The sequence below is a fragment of the Myotis lucifugus genome, unplaced genomic scaffold (genome assembly GCF_000147115.1).
Source record: "Myotis lucifugus unplaced genomic scaffold, Myoluc2.0 scaffold_57, whole genome shotgun sequence".
NCBI classification, from domain to species: Eukaryota; Metazoa; Chordata; class Mammalia; order Chiroptera; family Vespertilionidae; genus Myotis; species Myotis lucifugus.
In genome coordinates this window covers 4,023,762-4,037,922 of record NW_005871105.1, presented here as the reverse complement: position 1 = coordinate 4,037,922, position 14,161 = coordinate 4,023,762, and the positions used below count along the sequence as shown (strand labels likewise).

Here is a 14,161-nt window from a genome sequence, read left to right as displayed (position 1 = left end):
TATTTGAAGACATTAGACAATCCTGCCACTTGCTTTTTTTTTTTTTTTTTTTTTTCTGGACGAGAGGCTTTATTTGGGAAAAAAAATCATGCTACACCAACTTAAATTCTTTAAAATGAGATTTCAATATGATGTTGTGTATCAGGGCACTTTGCAACTTTCTGGGTAATATTAAAACACAAAGAAGAAGGGATGCTTTCTGTAACAAGGTGGGTAGGAGGTAATTTCAAAAGAGCACACCTATAAGAAGAAGAAATCCTAATCGCCAGAATACACGGCCTTGTTTTTTTGGTACCAATATGTAAACGTTTAAAGTTGTCAAGGTATGTCAGAAGCTTGCAGACAATCCTACCACTTTCAAAAATAGGCAGCATAAGTTGGTGTATAAAACTCTGAAGTAAAACAACGGCAATATAAAACATGTGATTAACAAAAGACTAGGGGGAGTTCATATTAAAGCAGAAGCTTTACGTAAAGTAAGAGTCTGCTATTGTTTACACAGTAAGAAATACTGTTATGATTATAAAAAGGACCTTTATCTTCCCTATTCCCATTTCTAACATACTATCCTCTCTTCAATTTCCACCCAATATTAAACTCCCCCTCCCCCCCACTCCAACAGGCTCTAGAACTTCACTGCCTAATCCATAGCCACTAGCCACATGTGGCTAAATAAAAGGAAATTCTTTTTCTTTTTTTATTTTCCCTTTATTGATTAAGTTATTACAAATGTGTCCTTATCCCCCAATGTCCTCTCATCCCCCCAATCCTGCCCTCACCCTCACCCCCTGTTGTCCACATCTATCGCTTATGCTTATATGCATGCATACAAGTCCTTTGGTTGATCTCTTCCCCTCACCCCCAACCTCCCCTACCTTCCCTCTGAGTTTTGAGCGTCTGATCGATGCTTCTCTGTCTCTACATCTGTTTTTGTTCATCGGTTTATGTTGCTCATTATAATCCACAAATGAGTGAGAGCATGTGATATTTATCTTTCTCTGACTGACTTATTTCACTTAGCATAATGCTCTCCAGCTCCATCCATGCTGTTGCAAATGGTAGGAATTCCTTTTTACAGCAGCATAGTATTCCATTGTGTAGATGTGCCAGTTTTTTAATCCATTCATCTGCTGATGGGCACTTAGGCTGATTCCAAATCTTAGTTATTGTAAATTGTGCTGCTATGAACATAGGGATGCATATATCCTAAAAGGAAATTCATTTTTTTCACTCATTGGTCACATTTCAAGTGCTCAAAGCTGTGTGCGACTAGTGGCTACCATAGTGTACAGAATAAAACATGTCCACCATCACAAAGTTCTACTAGTTCTAGAAGATTCAAAATTTTCTGATTTTTAAACATAAAATTTTATGCAAAAAAAACCCCAAAACTAGTTGTAGAATGAGACTGCATAATTTTCTCATCATTTTTAGTTGTGGAAAGCAGGCGGCCAATTGAGATAAGTAAGATGAGTGAAGCAGCATTTTTTTTCAAACTTATGTAAGTCTTCACATCCTAAGCTTCGTGGGGCAGGGACTGTGAGGTCATTCTAAGAACCACCACTACTTAGGGTGGAGTCTGCAACTTTTAACAGGAATTCCTTTTGGGAATTAAAACTTCTCTGATGTGTATGGTGGAGAATGCGGAGAGGTGAGAGGTTTGATTTCCTATTTCATATGCTTTTGTAGTTTAAGATTGCATATTTATCACATGCTTAAATGCTTTTTTGCAGTGAAAAGCATTCAAGTTGGGAAATGTTTAGGATGTACTATGACTACTTCTCAAAGATGTAGCTTGCCCTCCCACCTCATCCCACCAGAGCCCCATTTTTAATTCCACCTTACTACTCAAACATTCAGTAGTATGGACCACTTGTCCATCCACACACAGTGACCCTGCTTGTGTAGGATAGACGAACACATACATTCAAATCTTCAGTTTCTTTATTCCCCATATTAAGTGAAAACACTCCAGGCAGAGAAAACCTACCTCTCCCATTGGATTCTCAGCCAGCCAAATGATACCTGAATTGCTGCCACTATTAATTATGTTAATTGACTGGGAAGCTGTTTATTAAATAATTCTTTGATTTTAAGAAAATCTCATAACTTTTGTTAATCAAAATAGAAAAAAAAGCAACTGAAATGGACTAAATTATTTCAAAATTAGTATTTTTATGTTCCAGTAATCTAAGTTAGCTTTGTGCTAATACTTATATAAACAAACCTAATAGGTTAAAAAACTTTCTGGAAATGTGACTAAAAATGTCAATATACTTATTATCAATTGCCCAGAATTGTTCTAATTCCTCTAAATAATTTGGTTTTCTTTGGGCATTAAGAATTTTTTTAGGATGGATGGACCTGGAGAGTATTATGCTAAGTGAAATAAGCTAGTCAGAGATAAGTATCACATGATCTCACTCATATGTGTAATCTAATGAACAAAATAAACTGGTAACAAAATAGATCCAGAGACAGAAGCATGAAACAGACTGATGAATTTCAGAGGGAAGGTGGGGGTTAAGGAGTGGGTGGGGACCGGGGAACTTATATGCATAGCCCATGGACACAGACAATAGAGTGGTGAAGGCCTGGGAGGGGTAGAGGGGTCATTGGGAAAACAAACAAATAAACAGGACAGCAGCAATATTTTCAACAAGAAAGATAAATTTAAAAAAATATTTTTTAAAATCTTATTTTCTGTATTTTCAGTATGTTAAAATAATAAAATCATAAATATATTTCATTTTTTTTGTCACAGCAATATCAGCACTTGGACATATTCCAGATTTAACTTCTATACTTTTTTCTTCTCAGTTGAATATCCAAAAATGTTAATACTGTCGCACTAAACCCAGCCAATGATAAGTATTGTCCTTTCAAAGATTTCTGAATCTTGTGATCCTTATTTGCCCAAATCCTCATAACCAATGGAAATGTCTTTGATGATTGTGAATAGATACAATAAGTTTTAGAAATCACACAGGATGTAGAGGCTATTATTACACTAAATTAAAACTTTATTGAATAAAGAACACTCTCCAGAACACATGATCCGATGGACTAGGCCTACGTTACATGCAATGAAGTTGAACTTGACAGTAGTTTAACATGGAATGTCAAACAAATTAGTATTTCTCATTGTACAAAACTGTTCATGTAGATGGCATGCAAGAAGAAAGCTGTAATACTCTGCATTTTCACTAATCATCGGTGATGAGTTTCAAAAAGGCATCTGAAGAAACTGGAAGATTTCTTTAACATATATTTCAAATAAATTAGTTACAGGTGTACTACTGAACTGCCTTCAATCTCTCTTGCATACCAAATAAAATCTTAGTGCAAACATCAAAGTTGCTGGTCACTCCAAAAGACTGTCAAACTCATTAACAGAATACAAGTTCTGAATTAATGTGCATTAAGTAGGACAAAACCAAAAATACCAGTTACTGCAAAATTCATTTAGGCACACTTAATAGTCCATTCTAAGCACTTCTTCTAAGTCTCTCACATTAATTACTAAAGCCTGTTTACAGTACTACTATCATTCAAGCATCAATGATTACATTTCAGAAAAAAAATCATTCATTTCAGCAATAGCATTATTGCTATATTCTAAAAAAAAAAGAAAAAAGGAAAAATAAAAAAGAATCATAGTTAACAAAACCAGTATCCACAATAGGATACACAGGGAAAAACATTTTAGGAAAAAAGTGTGCTTTACTTGCACAGCAGGAATTATAATGTAAACACCATTATTGGCCCACATCACAAAATCCATGAGAAAGGTTCAAATTTGAACACTGTGGGTACATTATTTTCAATTCTGTTTGTGAGTTTCTTCTGTATCTGTTTGTACCAATACATGACAAATAAAACACACTCTTTCACACACGTACACATAAAAGTGATTGTTAAATATTGAGCATGGCTTGCTTCCCTGACTCAACTCAAAAAAATGTTAAGTGACATACCAACTGTTTTTAAAAAATGTTTACAGAAATCATCAAATGAATGTGAATAGTAGTTGAGGAATGATGAAAAAGTGGCGGCAATACAATGTGAGTGGATGTAAGAAAGAATGCACATGGAACTTGGCTGAGATTTGCATGGGCAGTCTTTTCCTGTGGGCCTTGTCTGAACTTAACTAATACCAATAAAACATATAGCAACACAAGTCCCCTGACACCTGGAGGGTCACGCCTAGAAAGCTTACCTTCAAAGTGCAAATTTTAACAATGGAATGTTTTAGCAGGGATATAAGGACAATCCTCTGTCTTTTTCTTGATTAAAAAAAAAAAAAAAAAAGATGTTCAGAAAGTATTTTTTTTCCTGGATACAGCTATTTCAGTTTCTTGGTAAAACAAAATGTATTTAGCCAAAATATCACCCACTCTTTCACATACACAGAACTACCCTTAGGGGTCTGGGGGAGAGAAAAAGCCCTTACCTATGAAACACCTAATGCAACTTGTATTAGAACGGAAGTCCTCTGAATCAACTACATTAAATACCAACATGTACCTCCCTTACCCCCGCCCTCTCCACCCGCCTATCCCAAGCACCCCCAATGAACCCAGGTATTCTAACATCTTTGTGTTTCCTAAGCCTCATGACGAAGGCTGTTGAGTACCACCTTCACTGGAACAAAATGAACACCTAAGGTGCACTTTCTACAGCACCTTTTTCTTCTCCACAACTGAGTGGAATCTTGATGCTCGCAAGCCCGGATCTAGATCTCCAGGTCATCGGGCCGAGGTCGGCTGCTGGCGCGGCTGCTGGCTCTGCTGGCAGGCCGCTGGTCCACAATGGCTAGCGGCTGTAGTTCGTGTCCAGCAGCCAGCTTTTTAGAATTCTGGTTGTCATCGGGGAAGTCAAAAGGCTGTGCGTGGGAGTTGGAGATGGTGCTTCCTGCCTGCCCCATTCGATTTTGTTCTGCACTGTAATTAGCCCAGTTTTGCTCACTGGCTTGCTTGTTGTAATTGCGACAGGAAGAATTGTTTCTGTCTCCAGTAACCAGCTTGTACCCGGGAGGAGACATGGGCGAGAGGGGAGCAGTTGGCGAGGAGCAGCCATTGAAATAAGTGTACTTTGGAGATCCACACTCTTTGGAGGGGCTCAGTGGGCCGGTGTTGGCGTGGTAAGGATCGCTCTTCCCCTTCACACGGTCCTTCACACCCTTGAAGAAGACATAGAAGAGTTCGATGATGTTCAAGGCAAGAGACACCAAGGACACGACCAGCATGAAGATGATGAAGATGGTTTTTTCCGTGGGACGCGAGAGGAAGCAGTCCACCTGATGTGGGCAGGGATCTCTTTTGCAAGTGTAGACGGCGCTCAGGGTGAATCCATAGATGTACCACTGGATCAGCAAGAAGGCCACCTCGAAGACGGACTTGAAGAGGATGCTGATGATGTAGGTGCGCAGCAAGCCCCCGCGCATTTTCACCTTGCCGTGCTCCTCGATGCCATACTTGAACTTCTTTATTTCGATCTGCTTCAGGTGCATGTCCACATTCATCCCATCGGTTTGGGCAACTTTGAGTTCCTCCTCCTTCTTGTTCAGCTTCTCTTCCTTGCGCATCACGTAGAACACGTGAGCCAGGTACAAGAGTGTGGGAACGGACACAAAGATGATCTGCAGGACCCAGAAGCGCACGTGAGAGATGGGGAAGGACTTGTCATAGCAGACGTTCTCACAACCAGGCTGCTGGGTGTTACAACGAAAGGCAGACTGCTCATCCCCCCAGGCTGACTCAACGGCTGTTCCCAGCAGCAGGATTCGGAAAATGAACAGCACTGACAGCCACACCTTCCCTCCGGCAGTGGAATAGGCTTGAACCTTGTCAAGGAGTTTGCCTAAGGCACTCCAGTCACCCATGTTGCCTGGGCGCCCTCTGAAAGGAAACAAAAATACAGCTGAGTGATCATAGACTGCAAATTATTAGTTTAATATAGTTTCTTTCAGCAAAGTATTGCAAAAGGTCTCAGATCTTTCTAGCAATCTTACCAAAAAAAACCACCAAAAGTAAACTCTTCCTGCCCCATTTCCCTTGCCACTGCCCCCACCCCTGTAAAAAGGTGTTATCAGTTTCTTGATACAGTAAGACACAGAAGCAACAGAGCCTAGGTGCCAATTAAACAGCAGTCTTAACCTGGGAAGCTGTAGTGGTTGCTCTTGCTCAACCACTGCCTCTGCACGTGGCTTCTGGAGCTGTCTGTCTGCTAAGTGCCTCTTATTTTATCCCTCGGATAAATGACAGTTCTGGCCTGGTAGGCCTGTATCTGGATGCCTGCCTAATGCTGATGTGTGTTATTCAAAAAGCCTGGTATCGCCTGGCTGGTGTGGCTCAGTGATTGAGCGTTGACCTATGAACCAGGAGGTCACGGTCCGATTCCGGGTCAGGACATAAGCCCAGGTTGCGGGCTCAGATCCCCAGTGTGGGGCATGTAGGAAACAGCCCATCAATGATTCTCTCTCATCATTGATGTTTCTATCTCTCTCTCCCTCTCTTTTCCTCTCTGAAATCAATATATATATATATGTAACCTGTTTCCAAACCTCAATCTTGTAATATAGCACTTTATTCCTAATTGTATTCTGAAATGTTTCTCTTTGGTATTTCAAGTGCAATCTGTGCATTCTATATAGTACGGTCATTTATATTTGTTTCATCCTAAGCAGTGACTTAATGTGGTTCAGAATTCTTTCTTCTGCCCAAATAAAATATGTTGTACTGAAATACACCATTTTGACACAATGTGTCATTATATGCAGGAACCTACTTTCAAAAACAAAAACTAAATGCCCATTACATTTCAAGTAAAAGTTCAACTTGTCTCCTTTCTAATTGTACCCTGGAAAATAAGAGACCACTTTCAAGTTTACCTCTAGCAAAAACAATTGGTTTTCATTTTTTTATTGCTCTATACTTACTTCAAGTTTCCTTACTGGGTTTTGGGCCTCTCAGCCCAAAATGTCTCCATATTGGAGATGAGAAAAAGGCCCAAGTCTGTAGACATGGCAGATATCCCAAAAGTTGTTTATTTCACTTTATATGTCTAATTACCAATAACTCATTTAACTGATGAAAAATTGAGGTCTTAAGGGTACAGGAAATATTTAGCTATCAGTAGAGGCAGAAAAAGAGTTACGATCCCATGTTCAAGGCTTTCCAATGCATCACACTGGTTATAAAATTATAGTAAAGCTGGCTTACGGCTAGAAATGTTTCCATGCTTTGATATATACAGTCTTGTTGAGGGCCAAAACTTGGGAAGAAATAAGTAACATCACATGTGGCACGCAGAGAGTATATCGTCTAATTTTCACCAGAGAATAGTAATGGGAGGATTTAGAAAAGGATGAAGTAGTCAAAAGATTATTTAATAATTAAAAACAAGTGAAGCAAAGACTTTCCAGGAGCTTAGTAATAAATTTTAAATAGTGTAACTAAAAGTAGGATTATACAGGCTTTTTAGAATTATGCTCGTTATTTGAATATAGAGTTTTCTCATCTGGTACTGAACCACGAGCCGTTTCTCCTTGGAGGAAGTAAATGAAATCCTTCTTCCCCACCATGCAACATTACATTCCTATTAATGCTTGCACTTCCTGGCTATGGAGGCAGAAAAAAAAATGAAATGGAAATCTTTTCCGTAATTTCCTGAATGAAGCGAAGAGATGGCTGATCCATAAAGTGAAACTAAGCACCAGCTATCTAAATGAACAGATGATGGGTATCTTCGAGGACAGCCTCGAGACTGGTGCCAAAGAATGATGGGGTAGGCGTGGGAGGAGACGGGGCAGGTCACAGAAATAATGCTCTCCCAGTGGTCATAAAACAGGGAGCATCCCTTCTACTTTTAGGAAGGACCATTCTAGATTCCGTGGTCACAAGTTGGACAGTAAAATTGATGTGTGAAAAGAACAGTCAAACAAGAACAAAGGATTGTAGGGTTGACAAAGAGGGTTAAAGCACCTCGGGAAGGCTTGACGTGTGAGAGTAATTTAGCTTTGATGGACAGTTTGAAGGTGAGAGAATGTAAAAGGAAAAAAACAAAAACGAAAAACCTACAACGTAGCAGAAAATACTACATGGAGAATGAAGAAGAACAGCCCACGAGGGTCAAACAAACAACAGAATTTTTGGAGCTATATCAATAGACAGTTTCTATGTGATGATGTGTAAATTGGCCCTAATTCTGTTTGTAGAGAATTACAATATTTTGCCAGTGTCATCTGCTTTTGCTCAGATATCCCAATTGTGGTGAGGGGTGGAAGTAGGGAACTACAGAAACAGATAGAATGGTAAATTGTTTGCATACATATCACATTTACACAATGATCGCGTCCATGACAAACTTAACATATTTAGACATGTGACCAGGCACATTGAGAAGTTGTCATTTCGGTCAATGTTTGATTATTATTTGAAGTAAAATAGAATTGTATAGATGTTTGTGGCAATTAACTACTACATTTTTTTTTACCGTCTATTCAAAGTAAAACTTGACTTTCATGTGATTTTGAGATGCCACAGCAACACCCCATCCTTCCACAGTACGTGAATTAGGTCATTGGGCAAATCTCTAGGGGGTAGTCCTTCATTAATACACCAACAACTTAATTGCAAAGTTGTCTTTCCTTTAAGCACCCACGCAGTTTTCATTTGCATTAATGAGGTATACTCTTTCATCTAAATAAGAGGAATTATCCAATTGGACACCTAGAATCCTGTAACATGTAGATACCTGTCATTACCACTATCATAGAGATCATCAGATTATGTTTAATGTGATGGCTTTATGTTAGTGATTCTCAAGGAGAGGTAACAAAAATAGTAGGAACCTTCTTTGGTAGTTGTTCACTTTGTTGTGAACCAAAAGTTCTGTCAAAGGATTGCCTCCCCCCATTAATATTTTCATTTTTTTTCAAGTTTTAGTTGAAAAATTAATGTACTTTTAGAGGGCATAATTACGTGTATAGAATCCCTGGTATTGATTTATAGACTATATGCCTCATTCATATTCACCAAGATACAGGTATATTCCTTGTTTGACATGTGCGAAAACCTCAGCAGCTAAACGAATACGATGTGAGTTTACGCCTTCACCTCCAGGTTCCAAAGTTGGAACTTCTTATGTAGATGAAGGTCTAGGTTAAGGAGTTGTGCAAAGTTCTCATTGGGAGCCAGTGCTTGCCAGCAGCTGGACCGGCCTTCCCTTCATGTGCCTTCTCTGTACCATGTTAGAGCACACTCCCTGTGTGATCTAGACTACAGGCCAAAAGTCACAGGCACCCAGGGGCGAACTGCCCAAGGACCCGCTGGTCCTTTTACAGTGTGGTGTTTGTACTAATTACAATCACTTGGCAGCATTTGTTAAAAGCATACATTCCTTGGCACTCACCAGTCTGAATGAATCTGATTTTGGGGGAGGTGCAAGGGACTGGGAAATCAGTCCGTTTGTTTCTTTTCTTTTTAATATATTTTTATTGATTTCAGAGAGGAAGGGAGAGATAGAAACATCAATGACGAGAGAGAATCATTGATTGCCTGCCTCCTGCATGCCCCGCACTGGAGATTGAGCCCGCAACCCGGGCATGTGCCCTGACCAGGAATCGAACCGTGACCTCCTGGCCCATTGGTCAATGCTCAACCACTAAACCATGCTGGCTGGACTTTTGTTTCTTTTCTTAAATAAATAAACAAACAAACAAACAAACACACTAGGTGATTCTGAAGTAAGGTTTGAGGCTAGGAAACAAATAATGGTTCAAAATATCCAGGAGAGCAGAGGGATAGACAGTGTCTAAGAAGGTTGGGGGGGGGGGGGTAGGGGCACAGCAGAAGAGCAGGGGCTCTCTGGACACCTGGGAACTGAGCTCACGCACCCTTCACTGCCCCCACCTCCGCGTCAGTGTCACCACCAACACCTGCTGCTCCCCAAGAGCACAAGGACTGAAATACTTTATTAAAAATGAAATTAAAGGTTCAATTTAAATTACTTTCGACTATCTCGTTTTGCCAGAACCTTAAGAACAAATCACTGTGCCAAGGCTGCAGTCCAGTCGCTTCGCCTCACTAATGTCCTAATAATTACTAGAATTAGAAAATATCTTCCTTTCAATTTTAAAGATTTTCCCAAGAAGAGACAAGTGTAGTGAACTGAGAGTGGGGACTTAAACACTTAGGGGAGATGAAGGCCATTAATATGTGAAAGAATAAAATCATGAAATCTAAAAATGCATAAGGAAATGTCTATGGAAGTTCCTGGCAAAATCATTTAATGGATTTCTTGGGCCGGGGGTGGGGTGGTGGTGGTGGCATGTGTGTGTTTTTAATGCACCCAAAACCAAAAAGTTTCAAGCCCCAAAGCTTAAATGCAAACCCCTGTACTTTGCAGTCAATGTCTGAGTGGGCTCAGTTTTGACCATTCCTCCACAGTTACAACATCCAGATGTTATTTTGGTAATATTCATACCCACACATAATCACCATTACCCATTTTCAACCCATCAGCAAATACTACAGATTTATCTTCCCCACCAAAACCTAGACTAGGACTGTCACCACCACTCCTGCTCTTAGCCGGTCAACTTGCCAACCTGTTCTCCTCAAACAGTCAATCTTGAAAAAATAAACAAAGGCGCGGATCTGCCTCCATCAGCTCTGCCCCATCTGCATGGCTCACTTGAGGTCTCGGCTCTGGTTACACCTCAGCAGCCATCAATCCAGCCCTGTCACTTCCTATTCCCCTTGTCCGGCTTTTTTTTCTTAATGGCCTTTAGCTCTATTTGACATGGTATGTATTTACCTGTTCCTTGTTTGTCTCCCTCCATTACAAGGTTTTACTATCTGTTTTCTCCACTACAATATGAGCTCCATGAAGGAGTTTGTTTCATCTAGTATATCCAGTGCTTAAAAGAATAAGAGTAATAGATAAATAAATATCTATTGAATGAGTTAAATGGGGCCTGTATCCAAAAAACAAAGAAAAAAAACACCAACCCCCCCCAAAAAACAGGTATCACCAGGTTTGTTTGTTTTTATATCCTTGGGATTTTCTTAATTGTATGTGTCCCAAATTTCTTAAGTTTCAAAAAGGGAACTTTCACAGTAAAAAAAAATATTGTAAGCATCTCATATTAGGCAGACTATTAAATATCCAAGTGCCAATTGCTGAAACAGAACTGTCTGTTGAAACGTGTTTCCAATACTTTGTGAGCAGGCAATAGGACTGAGCCAGGGTCCTTGTGACCCGGGATGCCTGCAGAACTGCAACATGTATCCCAGATGTTTATTCAGTTTCGCTGTTGGTTGTTGCAGGTTAAGATCTAAAAATAACAACAAAACCATGTTGTTGTCCCCACTTCCATAGTATTCTAAGTCTGGTTGTACCACATGATTTTATTGTCACTGAGAACGCAACTGCAAGAAGAAATAGCCTGCTTATACTTGTGTTGATTTCAAGATGACAAATCTTGGGCGAAGGTTGGAGTCGGAAGAGGAAGAGGAACAAGACCTGATGTCCACCCTTGTGAATATAAAACATCACTACATAGTCTTAGTCTATGCAGGAGGCTGCCTCATGTGTCAGGTGCCATGGAAAATATTCCCAGTTTGTCAGAAAATACACAACCTTTGCTTCCTTCTATCTGGACAGTGAGCCTAACTTTGTAGTGTATCAAATTCCATGTACTAGTAAACATCTTTTCAATTAAAAATCCTGCCTCTGGCTCCCTGATTCTCCTTAAATTTTCTTTGTAACATTTCCACAGGTATTTGTGCATGGCTTTGAACGGCATAAAATTTTTTGTGGGGGGTGAAAAACATACCAACAAGAGCCTCTTTCCTTAGCTCTCACCCCTCTTCACTGCATAGTCACCCTACATGGGCCTCCACAGAACAATGAGATGGGGGTTAAGGGGTGAGAAACTCCATCCAAAGGGCGAGTGATGGCTGCCAAACAGAGACAATTCAGTCCCCAGCAACAGCTCTCACCCAGCTCCCCCATGAACACAAGTTTCTCTCCCACTTCAGGGGTGCTGGACAGGTTAAAGGCCGCGTTCTCCTATTATAGCGTCAGATTTACAAACTTTTCTCAGCTCTTGATGTTTCCCCCCAACCCTCACCTCCAAATTTTTACTGAAAAGCCTGATTATTTTATCTTCATATAAACATACCCCACTAAGACCCTTACAGTGTATTAAGACCAATCTATTTTCTTCAATGAACACTGAATGAGATACCTCATGCAAATGAAGCTCTTAATAAGAACTCAGTAGAGTTAAGCTATTACTCTTTAGATGTAAATACAGCTCATTTGTTTTCTAATTTGGCATCTTTTCTTTAACAAAATAACAACTAAGAAATGATTAACATTTTCCTAATGGTAATCAAAATGAACTAGTTTTCAAGGTGCTTTTGTAATGAGTAGAAAGTTGCTATTTTAGCAATCCCTTTATGAGAATTTGCTCTTTATCAATTGATAGGGAGAAAGGCCAAGAAGAGTATCTGCCTTCCTTGTGTTTCTTTTTTTTAAAATATATTTTTATTGATTTCAGAAAGGAAGGGAGAAGGAGAGATAGAAACATCAATGAAGAGAATCACTGATCGGCTGCCTCTTGCACACCCCCTACTGGGGATCAAGCCTGCAAAAGGGGCCATGTGCCCTTGATCGGAATCAAACCCAGGACCCTTCAGTCCAGGCCAAGGCTCTATCCACTAAGCAAAACCGGCTAGGGCCCTTGGAACTTTTTTAAAGCTGAAGTCATTTAGCTTAACCTCCCTGGAGGAGAAGCTCTGAAGAATTGTTTTTAACATGACTTATCTATACTGAGTATTGACATAATAACACAAGATAACTGCTGTTCTTTCCAGAGCTGATTGGTAAGCGTGGGCAAGCTCCCACAATCTGCTCAAACAGCTGAGAATCTTGAGGGGAAGTCGGAACAGGAAAGGTGGAGTAGAAGGTATTAATCACTGGTCACTTTCCTATTATTTCCTCCCCCGCCCCCCCCCCCCCGTCCCCTCAACACATGTAACATATATAAAGTCCCTGAGGCTCACACCCAGGGACACCTCTGGATAATATAAGTGAAACCGAGGAATGCACGGTTATCCTGAGTTTTCCATCCTTCTCTATGCAGGAATTGGAAACATGTAAGTAACAAGGCAACTAACTGTCGGTATCTGAAAACACACCCTTTTAGATCCTTGCTGCTGAGTATCTCTGGAACCCGTTTCCAGGGAGAGCCAGCAAGCAGACCCCACATGGTAAAGGGCAAGGGGCTGAGTGTGTGGAGATCTGAGCTGGTCAACCTTAAACTCCCCTTCCCAACCTCCCTCACACGTAAGGGCATTAGGAAAACCTGGAGTGTTTACACAGGGAGGAGAGCAAGAGCAAAGCACTACGGCTGCATTTTCCAGGTGAGAAATACACCCCGACTTTGGGAACTACAAGGCATCTCGTGCTGGGGGAACATGCTTCCGTGGTACAGGATTCAGCACATGCCGGACAGAAGATGCTTCCTGCCGTTGGAGTCACTTCCCCACACTTGGGCCTACCCAGAGGATTCATTCCTCTTCCCTGAGGTGTTTCCTATCGTAACCGGCTTCTTTCCCTGGGGATGGAGTTAATTTAATGAGATCTCCGCATGAGGACAGGCTTTTATCCTCAGTAGTCCTTATACAAAAGATGAGGCTTCTCTAAAAATATACAGATTTAAAAAAAATCTCACAATCTCTTTTTTTTTTTTCACTTGGGGGGGGGGGGCACTTTTGACTGAGTTCAAGTTTGCCCGCTTTTCCAGAAGGTGAAATTAAGCATCTCCTCATGGCTAACCTGGTTTGGGAAGCAAAGGGAATTGAACCCACCTCCAAATAAAGCCATGCCTGCATTGCCCAGCGTATGGCTCCCTCTCCCCACCCCTTCTCTGCCGGCCAGAGGAGCACAGGGGCGCCTTACGTGTGAGGGGCTTGGGAAGGGGAGTTTGAGGACAACTTTGTCAGAGATGCTCAGTGAACATGTGGATGGCTAAGGAGGGGCACCGTGTGGGCGCCCCGCTGCTCGGAACTCAGGGTTGATTTCCGAATCCTGTACCCATCAGATGTTTGGACACGTCATTAGCTCTTACCTAATTTCATGATGCCCC

General features: G+C 40.8%; 1 protein-coding gene across 1 annotated transcript in view; it reads right to left on the bottom strand.

Annotated features, from left to right (window-relative positions):
• Nucleotides 1-3,000: 3,000 nt before the first annotated feature.
• Nucleotides 3,001-14,161, bottom strand: part of GJA1 (gap junction protein alpha 1) — a 12,707-nt gene continuing 1,546 nt past the window's right edge. Inside the window, exon 2 of the mRNA XM_006109839.3 lies at nt 3,001-5,900. Coding sequence (XP_006109901.2) covers nt 4,736-5,884 — 1,149 coding nt within the window. The 5' untranslated portion in view covers nt 5,885-5,900 and the 3' untranslated portion in view covers nt 3,001-4,735. The remainder of the gene's footprint in view (nt 5,901-14,161) is intronic.